At 48.2% G+C, this 17,500-nt stretch overlaps 2 protein-coding genes and 1 long non-coding RNA gene across 10 annotated transcripts in view; 2 read left to right on the top strand and 1 right to left on the bottom strand.

Annotated features, from left to right (window-relative positions):
• The window catches only part of LOC121719126 (sarcalumenin-like), a 15,769-nt gene extending 5,594 nt beyond the window's left edge, over positions 1-10,175 (top strand). Inside the window, exons 2-8 of one of the 8 annotated variants that reach the window (XM_042104528.1) lie at positions 2,747-3,747; positions 3,814-4,156; positions 5,605-5,700; positions 6,245-6,340; positions 7,456-7,572; positions 7,927-8,160; positions 8,667-10,175. In XM_042104528.1, coding sequence (XP_041960462.1) covers positions 2,747-3,747; positions 3,814-4,156; positions 5,605-5,700; positions 6,245-6,340; positions 7,456-7,572; positions 7,927-8,160; positions 8,667-9,502 — 2,723 coding nt within the window. In that variant the 3' untranslated portion in view covers positions 9,503-10,175. Of the gene's footprint in view, positions 1-2,746; positions 4,157-5,604; positions 5,701-6,244; positions 6,341-7,455; positions 7,573-7,926; positions 8,161-8,666 lie in introns of all 8 variants that reach the window. The other 7 variants (XM_042104529.1, XM_042104530.1, XM_042104525.1 and 4 more) reach the window with 7 other exon arrangements.
• On the bottom strand, positions 1,864-2,789 carry LOC121719129. Its single transcript, XR_006034188.1, has 3 exons — positions 2,709-2,789; positions 2,289-2,471; positions 1,864-2,155 (listed from the first exon to the last, which is right to left on the bottom strand). It is a non-coding gene; the product is annotated as an uncharacterized LOC121719129 (long non-coding RNA).
• Positions 10,176-12,904: 2,729 nt separating the features above from the next.
• The window catches only part of adcy9 (adenylate cyclase 9), a 45,406-nt gene continuing 40,810 nt past the window's right edge, over positions 12,905-17,500 (top strand). The window contains exon 1 of the mRNA XM_042105648.1: positions 12,905-16,964. Within this exon, the coding sequence (XP_041961582.1) occupies positions 15,080-16,964 (1,885 nt within the window). The 5' untranslated portion in view covers positions 12,905-15,079. The remainder of the gene's footprint in view (positions 16,965-17,500) is intronic.

The following is a 17,500-nucleotide window of genomic DNA, read 5'->3' on the forward strand; positions in this document are numbered from 1 at the left end:
CTCAGACAGGTGTTAGCAGTTATACCTCCTTTTCACTCAGGAAATGGAACTCCCCTGCATGACCTTGGAAGCAACTGTTGAACTAATGTTACTGTCTTATAAGCGTGAGCCATTGTTGTTTACTATTTATATGTTTACCTCTTATGTATAAATATACTTCCTGTGCATAATTTTGCAATTGGATCAATTTATTTCATTTCCACTACATGAAATATATATAAGTAATTTACATGCAAATACATGTTTATGAATAATTGGTTTCATATTCACACACACACACACAAACACACACACAAACAAACAAACATACAAAATGCTATTGCTAGTATGCAGCAGCTGCAAAAGGTACATTTTGTATTACTTACAGACATAATCATGTGACAGAACATTTCATCATTGACCTTTATTTGACCAACTTTTATCATGCACACTTATATATTGGATGCAACAATGCCACTTACTGGTCATATTATATGGCCATTCACCAAAACAATGTTCCATTCAGTAGTAGCAAACATCAGAGGTGATAAACACCCATTTGCCTACAGGCGATGTTGTATGATGGAAGGACTACAACACGCAGCCTGAGTGCTTTGAGGGTGAATCACAGCCTAAAATAGGCAAGAACAGGCAAGGAGAGGAGTGCCAAGCACCTTAAGTTAATCTAATGTGGCCTAAGCTCTTATCCCACCCATCTGCTCTGATCTGTGTGTAAAGTCAGACATGACTGATGCTAGCCTTAGCACCGGGACTTTGCGGTGACTTTTGAAGTCCATATTTAACAATGACCAGCTCGCTGTCAGCGTGCTGTTTTCCGGCATGTCATAACTTCTGGCATCTGTGCGGCCATAATCATTAGTTTACTATTTAAGTTGTTTGGTTCCATTGTCATGTTGTTTTAGGGGATTATTTATGACATTGTGTGTGTGTGTGTGTGTGTGTGTGTGTGCACCCACTATATGAATTCCATTTCCCTGTTTTCATGTGCATATATGTAATGTGCATATAATCGTATATGTGTATGTGTGTCTTGTGTGTGTGTGTGTGTGTGTGTGTGTGTGTGTGTGTGTGTGTGTGTGTGTGTACCTACAGTGCACACATCTGTTTGTATTCTACTGTATTTTGAATAACTTGTGCCCGCTATAGATTTATGCAAGTAGCCTACTGGATTACATTATATTCCTACAGTGCACATAATATTTTATGTTTGTGTGTGTGTGTGTGTGTGTGTGTGTGTGTGTGCATGCCCACGTCTGTATGATGACTCATAGCAGCACTGACTCATTCTAGCCCTATTCATCGAGGCTTGGTCCACAAGTGCACCCTGCAGTGTTGACAGTGGCCAGTCGCCCCAGCGTTAAAGGTTCCTCACCCCCGTTTTCCTGAAGGTGAGAATTAGGCAGCTGTCCCGAAGCATTATCTGATCCGTGGAGTCGCACTGAAACCCAACCTCTGCAACCAAGAACCACTTAAAGCCTCTCGTCTCTTTGTGCTTCCCCCCAGATTAAATGAAAAGGCAGAGAGAGAGAGAGAGAGAGAGAGAGAGAGAGATGGGGACTAAATATATTGCCCCCTCTGTACATTTACCCTTTGTAATGCAGTCTATATGGATGTTGTGTAACAGGGGGTCCTCTTAGGGGAGGCCATGGCAACTCTTAACAAGCCAAGAATAATATGTCCCAGTGATTAGTTAATTGAAATGTTCTTCAACATGTGTTCATTTGTGTGCAGGGAATATTATAGGTTTACACTGTTGGTTTTCCATTTCAGCGTGTCACGACTGACTAGCAGCTAATCATATGCAATTCCATTCAATTCAATTTTATTTCTATTGCAACATAACATGTGAACGTCTCAAGGCGATTGAGTACATTGAGTACATCTGAGAGGTTACAATGTTCCATTTTGTTCCGGGTGAATGTTAAGTGTTGAATGGGTTGCAAAACCCTTGGAATGAGTTGCTGAAGATCACCTGCCATCCTGTGTTGACCATTTGGCCTCATTCTTTTTAAGAAGTCCGGTGATGCCTTTACAGTATACAAGGTTACCCCTCAAATAGTCTATGCTTAAGCATTTCCATTCAAGGAGCTGTAATTTGAGTATGGCTGTCTGAGAGTGCTATGTTCGTTTTTGGCCTACACACTCTCAGGCAACTCTTCTCAAGACAAGGAAGAGGGAAATAAATGGTAGCAGTGCAGACTGAAAAGACTAAAAAAAAAAACAGCAACTTGCTTTACCTCCAAATGAAGGTTATTTAGAATACAAGAGCAGGCCTTATTGTAACTCACCAGGGTTGGAAAGTCTCGATTTGAGCCAATTCTGGAATGCGATATCCTCGAGATGTTGTGTAGAAGCTCTGTGTGTTGAGAGCTGGAGTGTTCTGGAATCCTCTGTGACTTGGCACGTTCTTAGAACTCTAGCCCATCAAAGCTTCTCATTTTTTAACCACAGTACAGTCATTTCAGAGTAACCTAAATGGGGACAAAACAAAAAAACTGACATTGTGCCCCAAAAACTTCAGTTCTACAAAACACTGAGGTAACATCCCAAATCCCAAAGAGCCCATTCATCATCAAGAGTTCTTTGTGTTTTTTTTAGCCACACTAAACACTGAGGTAACATCCCAAATCCAAAAGAGCCTATTCATCATCAAGAGTCTTGTTTTTGAGCCACAAAACAGATCCATTGAATCCACAGCAAACACACACCATCACTGATTGATTGACATGTTTCCCTCTCTCGGCAGATGCAGTGGCCGAGGTGGTCAGTCCCGTGGAGGATGAGGCTCTGGTCCAGCTGAAGCTGCAGCCGGAGGGGGACCTGTTCCCCTGCGGCTGTGACCCCACAGAGGAGCTGAGCCCCAGCACCTCCAACGACACCCCGGCCCCCGAGAGGGTCTGCCAGCCCTGCAGCTCTGGCCCCAGCCTGGGCGCCGTCCCTGTGGAGCAGGAGGAAGAGGAAGAGGAGGTGGTCAACTCTGCAGAGGAAGCCGCTGCACCTGAAGGGGATGCCGTGAGTGAGGAGGAAGAGGAGGAGGAGGAGTCTTCTCAAGAGGAAGCTGCGGAGGAGGCAGGAGAGGAGGAAGAGGGAGAGGAGGTGGCTAACGCTGAACCTGCGGAGGAAGAGACCGGAGGGGTAGAGGAATCTGTAGACGAGGAGGCCGCTGAGGAAGTCTCAAGCGAGGAAACGTCGGAGGCGGAGGAAGAGGCCACTGAAGCAGAGGAGAGTGCTGAGGAGCAGGAGACTGTAGAGGAAGTTGAGGGAGAGACAGCAAGCGAGGAGGCCATGGAGGGATCGGATGAGGAACCAGCCGCTGAAGAGGAGGAGCAAGCAGCAGCAGAGACAGGTGAGGCAGTAGAGGAAGGGACAGAGGAGGAGGAGGCAGGTTCTGAGGAGTCCTCAGAGGAGGCGCCTGAAGAGGAAGATGCTGCTGAGGACACAGAACCCGAAGCAGAGGAATTGGTACCCGAGACAGAGCCAGAACCGGCTGCAGAAGAGGCAACAGAAGCAGAAGTAGAAGATGCAGAACCAGAACTAACAACAGAAGAGGTGGAACCAGAGGCAGAAGCAGTTGCTGAGGAGACAGAACCAGAACCAAAAGCAGAAGAGGTAGAACCAGAACCAGAACTAACAATGGAAGAGGTGGAACCAGAGCCAGAACCAGTTGCTGAGGAGGCAGAACCAGAGCCAGAACTCGTAGCAGAAGAGGTAGAACCAGAACCAGAGCCAGAACCAGTTGCTGAGGAGGCAGAACCAGAGCCAGAACTCGTAGCAGAAGAGGTAGAACCAGAACCAGAACCAGTTGCTGAGGAGGCAGAACCAGAGCCAGAACTAATGGCAGAAGAGGTAGAACCAGAGCCAGAACCAGTTGCTGAGGAGGCAGAACCAGAGCCAGAGCCAGTACCAGAGGAACCAGTGGCAGAGGAGGTAGAACCAGAAGTAGTAACAGAGGAGGTAGAACCAGAATCAGAGCCCACAGTAGAGGAACCAGAATCAGTGACAGCTGCTGAGGAGGCAGAACCAGAGCCTGTAGTGGAGGAGGTGGCTGTTGAGGAGGCAGTGGTAGAGGAGGTGGCAGCTGAGGTTGTGGTGGAAGAATCTGCTCCAGTGGAGAAGGCTCCAGAGGCACCTGTGAAGACACCTGCAAAGGGGACAGGTAGTCCACCACTCTCTCATAACATGGCTTATGGGCCAAAGCCACTTTCCTTACCAAAACTGAGTCACATATATAGCACGCTAGTACGCAAGTCAAATTCCCATTACCAATATACATGTTTCTTTATTGCAATGTTGGCAGGTACAGTAAATAGCACAAGCCAAGGTACTGTTTGTTTTGTGTTTAACGTTCTGGCTAAGATCAACAATGGGAGAGTCATTCAGAATGGCTTCTCATTAATACAGCAGCCACTGAATGAGTGCTTCCAGCTGCTAAAACGTTGTTCTGCCGCTGGCCCCCTCCGGTGGGAGGAGGAGTTCGCTCTGCATGTGGGCCACACAGGGAAGCACAGAGCAACGTTTGCTACAGATGGCAGCGCATTCTATAATAACACACAGGCTTCTGATTAAAAACATGCTGCCAGTAATGACACTAGCAATTACTACAACATAAGACACTTTGTATAACATATTAATGACTAAGCTCGAGATGCAACTCTCAAAGGTGCAGCAATTGCTTGCTGCTTGAAACTAAGGATGCAGGCATAATTGAGTATCCAAAGTAAGGCGGGATGAGAAGCATTAATGTAACAGTCTTGCATTCATTTTTTTAAAACAGATTAGAGTTAGCAAAGTGTTAAAAAGCATCAAAGTGTTGGCTACAACCAATACTAATTATGCTGAAAGTGTTAGCTAACAAGTCACTGGCTTGCAAATTACCAACCACCAGCAAGCTTTCATCTTCAATTAACCCCCATTTACATGCCTGTGACACTGTCTTCGCCTCCCTTTGTCCATCACAATAGACATCTCAAGTGCCCCCCCCCCTTCCCCTTATTGACTTCCTCCTTCAGTCCTCTTGGCTCTGGCGGCTGTGTAGCGTCTGAAGGCCCCTCCAGTAAGCCCTGGAGAGGGCCGCCATTCAGTGAGTGCGAGTGTAATCAGGACTTGGCATCCGAGTGTTGACAGCGCCATAAAAGAGCCGCAGCGGCTCGGCCTGGCCCCCCGACCGCTCTACGGCTCCCCTGTGCCCTATCACCTGATATCTCATGGCCAGAGCGGGGCATCAGAAATAGTCCGAGGACATAAATACCCCTCCCAAAATAGTAGAGATGTGTGGACTAGAACAATATGCCTGTTAGCTACATGTAGCTCCCGCATAGCCGATGCGAAGTAATGAAGTCACATTGCAGGGCTGTAAATGTGACAGTGGAAGAGAGGTAGTCTTAACTTTACAAGTCAGATTTATGATTGATGCCCATGGCTTGTCAAATGCATTAGATTTTATGAACAGTTTCTCACACCAAAGCACTTTGAGCAGGCATTACAAGGCTTTCCCATAAATACAGCAGAAAGACAAAGTGGCTTTGGAAAGAGTACAGTCAAGATGCCCCTCAATAGTACCGCATTGATGTATTTGTCTTTTTTTCTTTTTTTTCTCTCGGGCAGCAGAGGCAAAAGCCCCAGCGGGTCCTGAGCCAAGAGACAGGGCTCACATTGATGACACTCTCCGTCTCAGTACTGAGCCCTCAGAGGAGTATACTGGTGAGTGGCTCCTATTGGCAGATTCATAAACAACACTACCAGAAATTCAATGCTAAAGTATTGCACTACATTTTACTCACTTGCACTATACCTTCTCACTTGCAATGCCCTGCAATATCTCCTGCAATACCCTGTGTGTACTGATTTATATTCTGTAATGTGTAGTTATGTGTACGTATGTGTAGGATATATATCCGGCCCATACAGTCAAGACAAGTAACTACTTCACTAAGGTTTTCTCAAATGATAGTGAGAATACCAAGGTTATACCAGTTCTAAGATTCACACATTTGATTATATTTCTATGTGGCATTCACATAGGCCTCTTTGAATCCAGGCCGCAAACTGCCTCCAACTGCCTGGAACCGAGACAGAGAGAGTTTCTGGCCAGTGACACAGCCCGTGGCGTAAACACGGTTAATGCCTCATTGTAGTCCTCCGTCTGGGGTACCTCTCTTCTCTCGCTCCTGTCCCACTGCCACGTGTCCTCTCCCAGAGTCATGAGCGCTCTCCCCCTTTTTGTTCCCCCTCTTCCCCACCAAAGCGACCCTAAAGAAGCTGAAGCATATCTACCACTCTGCCATCAAGCCCATGGAGCAGGCTTACAAGTACAACGAGCTCCGGCAGCACGAAGTCTCAGGTAAGACTATGTTTTCTCTTCAACTACCTTCACACAAAACGGCCCCTCCATTTTTCAAGTTAACGTTTACAGTGTACAACCCCTATATGCAAATCACATTTCATCCCTCCATATAAAGAAAGCTAATAATGAAAAATATGGCAAACTACCTCGGAGGCAACGAAAACATTCAGAAGACAGAATCAGGCGCCAAGCTCACATATATGGCCCTGCCTATCTCTCTCTGCCAGCATGGGCCACATGGCCAAAATCAACGATGAGAGAACTGCAATATCAGGAGACCATACAGCCTCTTATGGCACAGAGACTCTCTTAGGAGCCCTCCCAAACCTACTCAGAGCTTCAGCTGCAGGGAGGTCTGTGTGTGTGTGTGTGTGTGTGTGTGTGTGTGTGTGTGTGTGTGTGTGTGTGTGTGTGTGTGTGTCTGTGTGTGTGTGTGTCTGTGTGTGTGTTTGTGTGTGTGTGTGTCTGTGTGTGTGTGTGTGTGTCTCCTGAATGAGGCCTGGTCCTCTGTTCCTCTGGCTCTGCTTATGACCCCTGCCATCAGATGTGACACAGCTGCCCCGCTGAAAGCCCACCCTGTCTCAGGGAAAACAAACACGCTCATTTAGAGAAATGTCATGTCATGCCAGTCCACCTGACTGCAATCAAGTGTTCTCAAACAGCAGGCCTACAGCCTGGGGTGGGTTAGAGTTAGATGGGTATATGACTGAGTGGTGTGTGTGTGTGTGTGTGTGTGTGTGTGTGATAGAGGTAGAGAGGGGAAAAGACTGAAAAAGCACTTAAGTGCTTGAGTGTGTTTGAGTCTTGTGTATATATTGTGCGTGTGTGTGTGTGTGTATTGTCTGTGTGTGTGTGTGTGTGTATGTGTGTGTGTCCAATGAGTAAACGAAGTGTGTGTGGCCTTGCTTCTTCTACTGAAGCAGCATGTGGAAAGGCGGCTCAAGTCCAGTAGTCTCATTACTCTCATTATGTAACAGTCCATTTTACTTTGATGGGGTGGCTTTTTTTCCCCTCCGAGTCCACACAGTCCGATGATATTGAACCCTCGTGGTGCCTGTCGGTCTCGTATCCTTTCACTAATTAGAGAACTTCCTTCCTCTCTGTCAATACAGATGCTGAAATCGCTGCCAAGCCCTTGATGTTGTTCCTGGGTCCCTGGAGCGTGGGCAAGTCCTCCATGATTAACTACCTGCTGGGTCTGGAGGACACTTCCCAAAAGCTTTACACAGGTACAGGAGCCTCCGCCATCCCATAATGATGACCCAACGTCCGCAGGGTTTAGATGCATGGATGGATGGTGCAGGACAGGCAATGCTGCGGGTTGGGTTGGGTGCTGTGTCAGAAAAGGTTTGCACATCTGATGGTCCGAGGGGTATTCACAGGAAAGATCTGGAGTCCACAGAACGGTGCAATTACATATACGACCACTGCCGTTGGACTGTAAATCTTAATAGGGCTTTCTACTATCCTTACCTCATAAATCCATGAAAATGGCCCACTCTCTCTCTCTCATTCATTCTCTCTCTCTCTCTCATTCATTCATTCATTCTCTCTCTCTCTCTCTCTCTCTCTCTCCTCCTCAGGCGCGGAGCCCACCACCTCTGAGTACACAGTGGTTATGCACGGAGAGAAAGTACGCACCGTGGAGGGCATCGTCATGGCAGCGGACAGCTCGCGGTCCTTCACGCCCCTGGAGAAGTTCGGCCAGGGCTTCCTGGAGAAGCTGGTGGGCATCGAAATGCCTCACAAGCTCCTGGAGCGAGTCACATTTGTGGACACGCCCGGCGTCATCGAGAACCGCAAGCAGCAGGAGAGAGGTGGGTCGGGGACAACTTGATACATGTAAATTTAAACGTACCCATTTAAATTTAAACATGTGCACACACCCACACACACACTCTGCCTCAAACACACAAACACACACAGAGTCTTAAATAAGACAGGAGGAACCATGTACCGATTAATTCAGTATTAATAGACTGGCGGAGGACATGTTTCTCCTGTAAATAAACTTGCTGCTGCCTTTTTTGATGCCCAGCAAAACATCTGTGTAAATGAGAGTAAACAGGGAGTCACCCAGCAGGATTCTCCATCAGCATCAGTGCTAATAACTTCATCACACTACTTATGATTCCTAGTTTATATGATCAAATAATATGGTGACTCCAGATACCGAATGTTTTTTACTGTATTAATTCACACTGTTGAGACCTATTGAGGTTTGAGTAGGTTTGAAGATATATGACTTAGATATATCTGGCTACTTTATGAAGCCCCCCTAACCCCGGTCGGAATTGAACATCTTATCTCACCACCCCCTCAGGTTACCCTTACAACGATGTGTGCCAGTGGTTCATCGACCGCGCTGACCTGATCTTCATGGTGTTCGACCCCACCAAGCTGGACGTGGGCCTGGAGCTAGAGATGCTCTTCCGCCAGATGAAGGGCCGTGAGTCCCAGATCCGCCTCATCCTCAACAAGGCCGACAGCCTGTCCACGCAGGACCTCATGCGCGTCTACGGAGCCCTCTTCTGGAGCATGGCGCCGCTCATCAACGTGACCGAGCCGCCACGCGTCTACGTCAGCTCCTTCTGGGGCCAGGACTACGCGTCCGACTCGGCCTTCGACCTGTTCCGCCGCGAGGAGGTCTCCCTTATGGAGGACCTCAACCAAGTGATCGAGAACCAGCTGGAGAACAAGATCGCCTTCATCCGCCAGCACGCCATCCGTGTGCGCGTGCACGCGCTCCTCGTTGACCGCTACCTGCAGGCGTACCACGAGAAGCTGGGCTGGTTCAGCGACCCGCACGAGGTCTTCGCCGACATCGTCGCCGACCCCGACCGCTACTACATCTTCAAGGCCGTGCTGGCCAAGACCAACGTCAGCAAGTTCGACCTGCCCGACCCCGAGCTCTACCGCGACTTCTTCGGCGTCAACCCGCCGGGCAACTTCAAGCAGCTGGCGCAGCACTGCAGCTGGATGGGCGGCTGCCTGATGGAGAAGATTGAGCGCGCCATCACCGACGAGCTGCCCGCGCTGCTCAGCGGCCTCGGCGACAAGAAGGACGCGCCCGCGGCCAAGGCACCGCCCGCCGCAGAAGGCACCTGCTCGGGGTCCGACTGCCCGGAGAAGCCCAAGAACCGCTGGCGAAGGCAGTAAGAGGATGGATGGAAGGATGGAAGGATGGATGGATGGAAGGCACAGACAAGGAGAAGAGGAGAGGCAGAAAAGAGGAGAGGAGAGAGTGATTGGTTAATAGGGGACTGATAATGGCACTGCACCAAAACAAATTAACGAGTGAATGTATGAACATGTGAATGAGTGAGTGAATGAATGAATGAATGAATTTGTATGTAATGAGTGGCTGATGTATAGTGCCCAATGCTATGCGTGAATGGATTGCTGAGTGGGTGCTCTAACTGAGGTGAATTAAAGAGAGAGTGAAGCTGGCTGAGTCAAGCCCAGCAGAGTACAAAGCTACAGTGTTGTAGAAGTTGAGCTGGAGGGAAGTAGAGGGATAAAAATGTTACATTAAAAAGAGACTGTCGACAACTGCAATCCACTGAGTTGTGTGTTAACATGATGAGAAGGCATTTTAGTTTTTGTTTTGTTTGAATATTTTCTCTTTTATTTATTTCCGTTTAACTGTTAGACGTGGCATGTTGGCCGATGCACTAGTCTAAACATTTCAGGACATTCTTCCTAAACAGTTTTCCCTTGAAACAGCTGCCTTGTGAATACACATTTGTACTGATTCTTTGGAGTAGAGGACCTGTGGGTCTGCATGATATCTGCTAATTTTGTGACATTAAAGTTATTTTATTTCCTTGTTGAGTGACTTCATGTTTGTTTTTATGCAAGTTGAATTAAATGAATGGATACATGACCTGGATTGATAGATGGATGGATGGATTTACTGATTGCTGGATGGATAAAGAGATGGAATGGATGATGAATGGAAGTATTTTTCTAATGGTTATTTTCTTTCACAGATTAATGACAGTGCCACAAGGATGACAATTACATATTTCCTAATTTTCAGCTAAATTTATATTTCCGCACTGATCACACTTACCACTTAAAATACACCCCTAGTAACAAATACTGCCTATACACTCTAATACTAACAGAATGGCTACTAACTTTGAGGACCCCAACAATCTAGGTATTTTTTAACGTCCTTTTTCAAATCCTTAAAATTACCTTCAAACTGACCTGTGGCTCTACAAATTAAATGCAGTCCAGTGACCTTGAGCAGCACAGAAGCCCATCCTCAAGACACAATAGTACATTCAACTTGGCGTGTTTAAATGTAGATTTCAGGTGCAATGCATGGCCACCAGGTGGTGCTGTAACTCACTCTGGAAATGACTGTCAGCAAAGCCCTGTCTGGGGCAGTTGCCTTGGTGCACAGTTAAGCACTGTTGACTTTTCTTTTGAAGGCCATTTTACACAACCTTGTGTTTGTGTGCTTTAAAGAAACTAAACAAAAGCTGACCTCCGACAGGAATTGTAACTACAAAGACTAAGCTACTCATGAAAACTGATTAAATGAACACCCTGATTGTATTTTAGTTACTTTCCAGTCAATCATGTGACAACTTCATCTAATATTAACTGATGATAAATGTATATATGTATTATGTATATGTTTATGCATAAATTAGTTCAACATGGCCCTGAACTATATAAATTAATAATAACCATGGTATAGTACAACTAATATGACATATTCCATTGAAAGCTCCATTTTGAATAAGGCTTTCCAAGGCATCCATGCAATACTGAGTCCTGACAGACTCCTTGGCTACAGGCCACCCTGTAATGTATCCTTCGCATCTTGAGGTAAGCTCAGCAAGGCGGATTCTTAAAATTCTTTGCATCAGAGTAGACAGTCTCGCGGGGGTCTGTGCAGACAATGCACTTGGCCGCTAGTATAATAAATTACACGATTAGAGGGACTAATTATACAGTTAACAGACTCATGCTCAGAGGGGCTGGCCCATCTGCCGCCTGCCGGTGGCAGGGGGAGCAGGGGCGCCGAGCCAGCTCCGCCTGCCCTGTCTGTCTCCGAGCCAGGCGCGCTGCAGAGTAGCGAAACAACAGCTCGCTCGCACCCCCAACCCCTCTGCATGATACCAACTCTCACTCTGCTGGAGAGAGTGCTTACTTGAGCCACCCCTTTCACACAACCAGATGAGATGTGTGTGTGTGTGTGTGTGTGTGTGTGTGTGTGTGTGTGTGTGTGCAACGTAAAACAGGAGTGGTGACACAAAGTCAAACCAATTCTAATCTCAACCAGTCTGTATAATGAGCTCAAACTGCTATTTTGGTTGGCAGACATCTGTTTGTGTAGCCTGAACAAACCTTTTGATTTTACATCAATAAGAACTGTATTAGCTATAAAAAATAATAATGACAAAATCGTAATTGCTATGCTGAAAGAAAGCTATTATCTAAAAGGATCATGAGGTCCACACAACCACATTAAACCATCCAATACTGACCACAGGATAGGTTGCCATTCTGTTCTATAATGCTTTTTTAATGAAGCCCAGTTGGAGGCCTGATTTTTGGAAAATGAAATCTCAATATGAGTGCCACTGAGGCTGAGCCCAGGTGGTGAGAAATTCCAGAGCTCTATTAGACTAACTGTAGTTATCAAACACATGCCTGTAAAAAAGTGCTTTTGACCTGTTGCTAGGGATCTTTGAGTTCCCCTACTCATACTCATGCATTCATTTTGTCACATTCCAGCAGGACTTGAATACATATTATTTCTACACATTTGAATGCCCATTCTTAAACAAAGTTTACACCTAACAATAACCACAAACTGAAATGTGGAAATGATTGGTCATTCATAGTTACTGGAGGATGAATAATTGCAACTCTGTCGTTCATTCTGGAGGAAAGAATGCCAGGAACAATGTGTATGGCGGAATAGCTTGCGCTTGCTATTTTTAGACTTCCTCCTGATTTTGTGTGTGTGTGTGTGTGTGTGTGTGTGTGCTTGTGTGTGTGTGTGTGTGAGAAGGTGTGAGCATACACCCAGCGTGAGCCAGACCGTATGTATCGGGTGTGTATGTCTTATCTGACTGAACGAGGCGTGCCAAAAGGAACGTGTGTGATGTTCTGGAACCTTTGACCGCAAATTAGATGGATTTTGTCTCATTCGCTCTGACTCAGCTGAATAGGCTATCCCAAGTAAATTCTCCATGCAACTCACGTTTCACGCCTGTTTCGCCATGCCTCCTTGATTCGTTCACAAGAGATTGTTACAGGGAAATCCCTGCCATATGAGAGGAGTTTCAAACATTTCGCACAAAAATACTGGTGAATGACTGTTCCCAGGTTTGTAGGCTACTTTAGCCATAACTTACAATTGATGTCGCCTAAACATTCACTACACGTACGACATGGAGAAAGTATCAGTAAGAGGACACGTTAACATGCCCGAAAAGACACATTTATGTAAAAAATAGGAAAATTCATCATTTGTTAGAGTGATGCGGGAAAAGGGAAATCGCCGCCATTTCAGAACCTGCATGTGCGCGCTCTCTCTCCCTTTCTCGCTCTCTCTTTCTCTCTCCCTCTTGCTTATGACCCTCCTCTCCCTGCTTTTCGTTTTATTTTCGTTCGCTTGTTTAGCACTGTACTGCAGTACAACGTGCTTCTGAAGTAGTATCCTCACCATCTCAGCTGGTCAGGAAGTTGCGACTCCCTTAAGAAGATGGTGGAAGGGGGGAACTGACTCGCCTGCGACTGGTTAGTGCGAGAGTCACCGACGCCGTCAAAACTAATTACGGGTAGGCTGTTCCTTGGGCAGAGCGGAACAGACGCGGTAAGGCCAAGAGAGAGAGAGAGAGAGAGGAATCCTTCATCAAACGGAAGAGGACGCAACACGGCAACACGCAGCGGTACTCCACTGCCTGGAGCAAACATGCCAGGGACAAACCGGACAAACCGCGACTTTAAGGTGACTGTAAACAAAGGACAACACGCCTCCTGGAGCCGTCCGTTGTAATTGAATTAGAGGAGCCGAATATGGATATGTTTGTTTCCCCTCGTGGGATTTCTAGTCAGAAGGGAACGGACGCGACGGGAAGGGAGGGCAAATAATTATTCTGCACTCCCAACTCCACGAGTTTACAGCCTGCGCTGCCTAACTAGGAGGATTATGGCCTTGGGAAAACTTTCGTTTCACTGGAGACATAAGGGAACATATTGCTGACATTTTGCGTCATTTTTGACATTTTAAATCCAATACCTACAGGTCGACTAGGATTCGAATCGTTTATATTGGATATTCATATCATCAAATCACCAGGGCTCTTTCCCCCCCACAAAATGTACCTGTTAAAATGAATATGTAAGTTGTGTTATACTTGCAAGGATACATTTTGCATCAGCACTCATGTCGTGTTGTATTATCAGTGCGATATCACCGCAATACTTTTGTGGCAAGTCTCTCTTGCAGCCTTAAGTGCGAAAGTGCCACTTAATTGTAGGAGAGGGGAATGTAGCCTAGATTTCAGTTGCACATTTTCGAACTACGCCAATTTGATTAAAAAACGCAACTAGACATCTAGTAAATAGTCTTCCTATTTACCCCCTGAAACCACAGGGAAAGCATCGGCGGGTATCCGGAATGGGAGTTCAGGAAAGGACGGGGCTCCTCTGTGGGAATAGGCCCGCTTCTTGAACTAGGCTGTAGTGGCTAACGGGCTCTGGTGAATTGCGTGGCCAGGAAAGACAGCCATAATGCCTTACTGTTGCTCTTTTATTTAAGTCAGGGTATTTTGCCCATATCGGAGCTTTTCCTTACCCGCGCGTTCCCTTTTAGAGTGTGGGAATAAGGAATCTCGGGGCATTACTATTACCCTGCATTATCAGCGAGAATTGCCATTGTAAATCGATTGCTATTTTAAGGAAACTGTTGCTTGTACCCTACGTGAGTATTTGCTCTCTTTAGTCTATTAAGAACTTCGAGATTTTCGATTTCCGTCTAGACTAATAAAACGTGTCACAGCGAATCAGTAGCACATACAAAGGCCACAATATCTAGACGAAATAAGAATTCGAAATCTTGAGTCTGGAAAATATGAACTGTGGACACATTGTATTGTCGGGTGAATGTAACGACGAATGGAAGGTAAATTTGTCTGTGGTTGCTGACCAATACTGGAGAGCGTTTTGGGGGGACAAGGAAAGGCTGTCAAGCGCACGGGCGTCAAAACACTTTGAGCAAAATCAGCACAGATGATTCTCGACATATATGGATTACTGGACATGAGAATAGCCCTTTGCCGTATTTGATGTTTGAATGTCAAATAGGATGCTATGCTCTCCATGAGACGAAGAAGTGAAATGACCAAAGCCGGGGGATTGCTGCCAACCGAGCTAACACTGAACTGTTCAAGGGCTCCAAAACAGTAGAACATAATGGTGGAATCCAAATACTGACGTAGTATAACGGATAATGAACTCCTCAAGAGTCTGACACGGTCCGTCTCAAGTACGAGTAGCCTTCCCCGTGTGCGTAAAAAGACGTAATTTCTGCAGACCCACCGGATTAAAATAGAGTAGGTTTGTTTGACATTCGTGCCCGTTTACTATCATTCGATTTATCCTCTCTGTCGTCACGCACATTATTAGCTATGTGATAACGGTAAATATCTGATCACCACCAGCTGTCATTGTTTAGATTTTTTCCCTCACTTTACGACAAACAACATGGCCTCTCCGCAGCACCAGCAGCTGCTCCGGCACAACACCGAGGTGAGCTGCGAGTCCAGCGGTGATGGCAGTGTGGCGGTGCGCATTAGCGGCAACAGTCCGCTCAAGCAGCAGCAGCATGGCCACGACACGTCCGTTAAGCAATTGTCCACCGGCACTGGCAAAACCGGAGGCTCAAAACCGTGCAAGAACAGCATCTCCTCCAGCGACAGCTCAGGTGAATCCGGTATGCCCAGGGCTATCATGACAAGTCTTCGCAGCCACAGGAAAGTACCCCAGCTGTTCGAGCGGTCGGCGGCACAGTGCTGGGACCCCAAATTCGACTCGGCCATCTTGGAGGAGGCGTGCCGGGAGCGGTGTTTCCCGCAGGCCCAGCGCCGGTTCCGCTACGTGCTGTTCTACCTGGCCACTGCCGCCGTCCTGTGGTGCGTCTATTTCGGGGTCAACGCTCGCCGCTGCGACCCTGCCTCCTTCCTGGTTCCCGCGGCCTCCTTTCTGCTCTTTTGCCTCCTGCTCTTTCTGTTCACCTTCACCAGACCTTACACGCTCCTCTATAACCAGGCCTCCCTGCTCCTCATCACGGTGACCTTTGGCATCACGCTGGCCCTGCAGCTGCAGACCTCGGACTTTGCCAGCCTCCGGAGGCTGACGGAGAGGAACGTAACCGGAGGAGACTCCTCGGCCGCCGCCGCCGCCGCTGCGTCCTCCTCCCCGCTGCCTCCTCCCTGCGTCTCCACCGTGGGCACCTTCTCCCTGGGGATGGAGGTGCTGCTGCTGCTCTACAGCATGCTCCACCTGCGCCTCTACGCCTCCGTGTTGCTGGGCCTCCTCTACTCCGTGCTGTTCGAGGCCCTGGGCTGGCTGCACCTGGCGCCGCCAAGCGGCGACGAGCTGGGGGACGAGGGGCTACTGCGGGCCGAGGCGCTGGAGAACCTCTGGTGGCTGGTGCCGGCCAAGGTCCTGCTGCACCTGTGCGCCCACCTGATCGGCATCCACCTGTTCATCATGTCGGAGGTGCGCTCGCGGAGCACCTTCCTCAAGGTGGGCCAGGCCATCATGCACGGCAAGGACCTGGAGGTGGAGAAGGCGCTCAAGGAGCGCATGATCCACTCGGTGATGCCGCGGCGCGTGGCCGACGAGCTCATGAAGCAGGGCGACGAGGAGAGCGAGAGCTCCGGCAAGCGCTACTCGTCCGGCAACGCCGGCGGCGCGGGCGGCGGCGGCGGAGGAGGCCCCGGCGGCTCGTCGTCGTCCGGCGCGGGCGGCGCCACCTCGTCCAGCCCCAAGAGCCACAAGCGCAAGAAGACGTCCATCCCGCGCAGCCAGTTCATCTTCCGGCCGTTCAACATGAAGCGCATGGAGCCCGTGAGCATCCTGTTCGCCGACATCGTGGGCTTCACGCGCATGAGCGCCAACAAGTCGGCGCCGGCGCTCGTGGGCCTCCTCAATGACCTGTTCGGACGCTTCGACCGGCTGTGCGAGCTGACGCGCTGCGAGAAGATCAGCACGCTGGGCGACTGCTACTACTGCGTGGCCGGCTGCCCGGAGCCCCAGCCTGACCACGCCTACTGCTGCGTGGAGATGGGCCTGGGCATGATCACGGCCATCGAGCAGTTCTGCCAGGAGACCAAGGAGACGGTGGACATGCGCGTGGGCGTCCACACGGGCACGGTGCTCTGCGGCATCCTGGGCATGGAGCGCTTCAAGTTCGACGTCTGGTCCAACGACGTCAACCTGGCCAACCTCATGGAGCAGCTGGGCGTGGCCGGCAAGGTGCACCTGTCCGAGGCCACGGCCGGCTTCCTCGACGACCGCTACGAGCAGGAGGACGGCAGGGTGACGGCGCGCATGGGACAGAACTTTGTGGCCGAGCAGCTGAAAGGTAAGAGGGAGGGGGAGGGTGGGGGTGGGGCCGGAATGCTCTGACACATTAAGTATAATTCATGTGGTCAGAGGAGCACATTACATATGTAGTACAATGTAATGCATATAGTACACTAAATGATGGAGAATTTTCAGTGGTTTATGGGATTACTAATTTGAGTGCAATCCTTACATCTTTACTTGTGGCAGTAAAAATAGTAAAGTAAAGATTTTTAATTAAATTAGTGATCTTTTTTTGATACGTCTGATGATTTTGTGGTATACTATATGTTCATTTTGCAGTTGTAGAATAGTGTTGATGGTTTGGGTACCTGCTAGCTGGAATTGAAACATCGATTCTTGGACTTGTCAGCCCTGCGGGGAACATATCTTAGTCTGCCATTTTACTATTGAAATGCACTGTGTGCACAAAGGCAGGGGAACGACGGGCAGCCTGGGTGAGCACATCTGACCCAATCAGGAGAATTCTAAGAGATTTTAGGAGATTCTACTTCTGCTGTTTCCCACCCTCAAAGTAAACACACACACACCACG

The sequence above is a fragment of the Alosa sapidissima genome, chromosome 9 (assembly GCF_018492685.1).
Source record: "Alosa sapidissima isolate fAloSap1 chromosome 9, fAloSap1.pri, whole genome shotgun sequence".
In the NCBI taxonomy this organism is placed as follows: Eukaryota; Metazoa; Chordata; class Actinopteri; order Clupeiformes; family Clupeidae; genus Alosa; species Alosa sapidissima.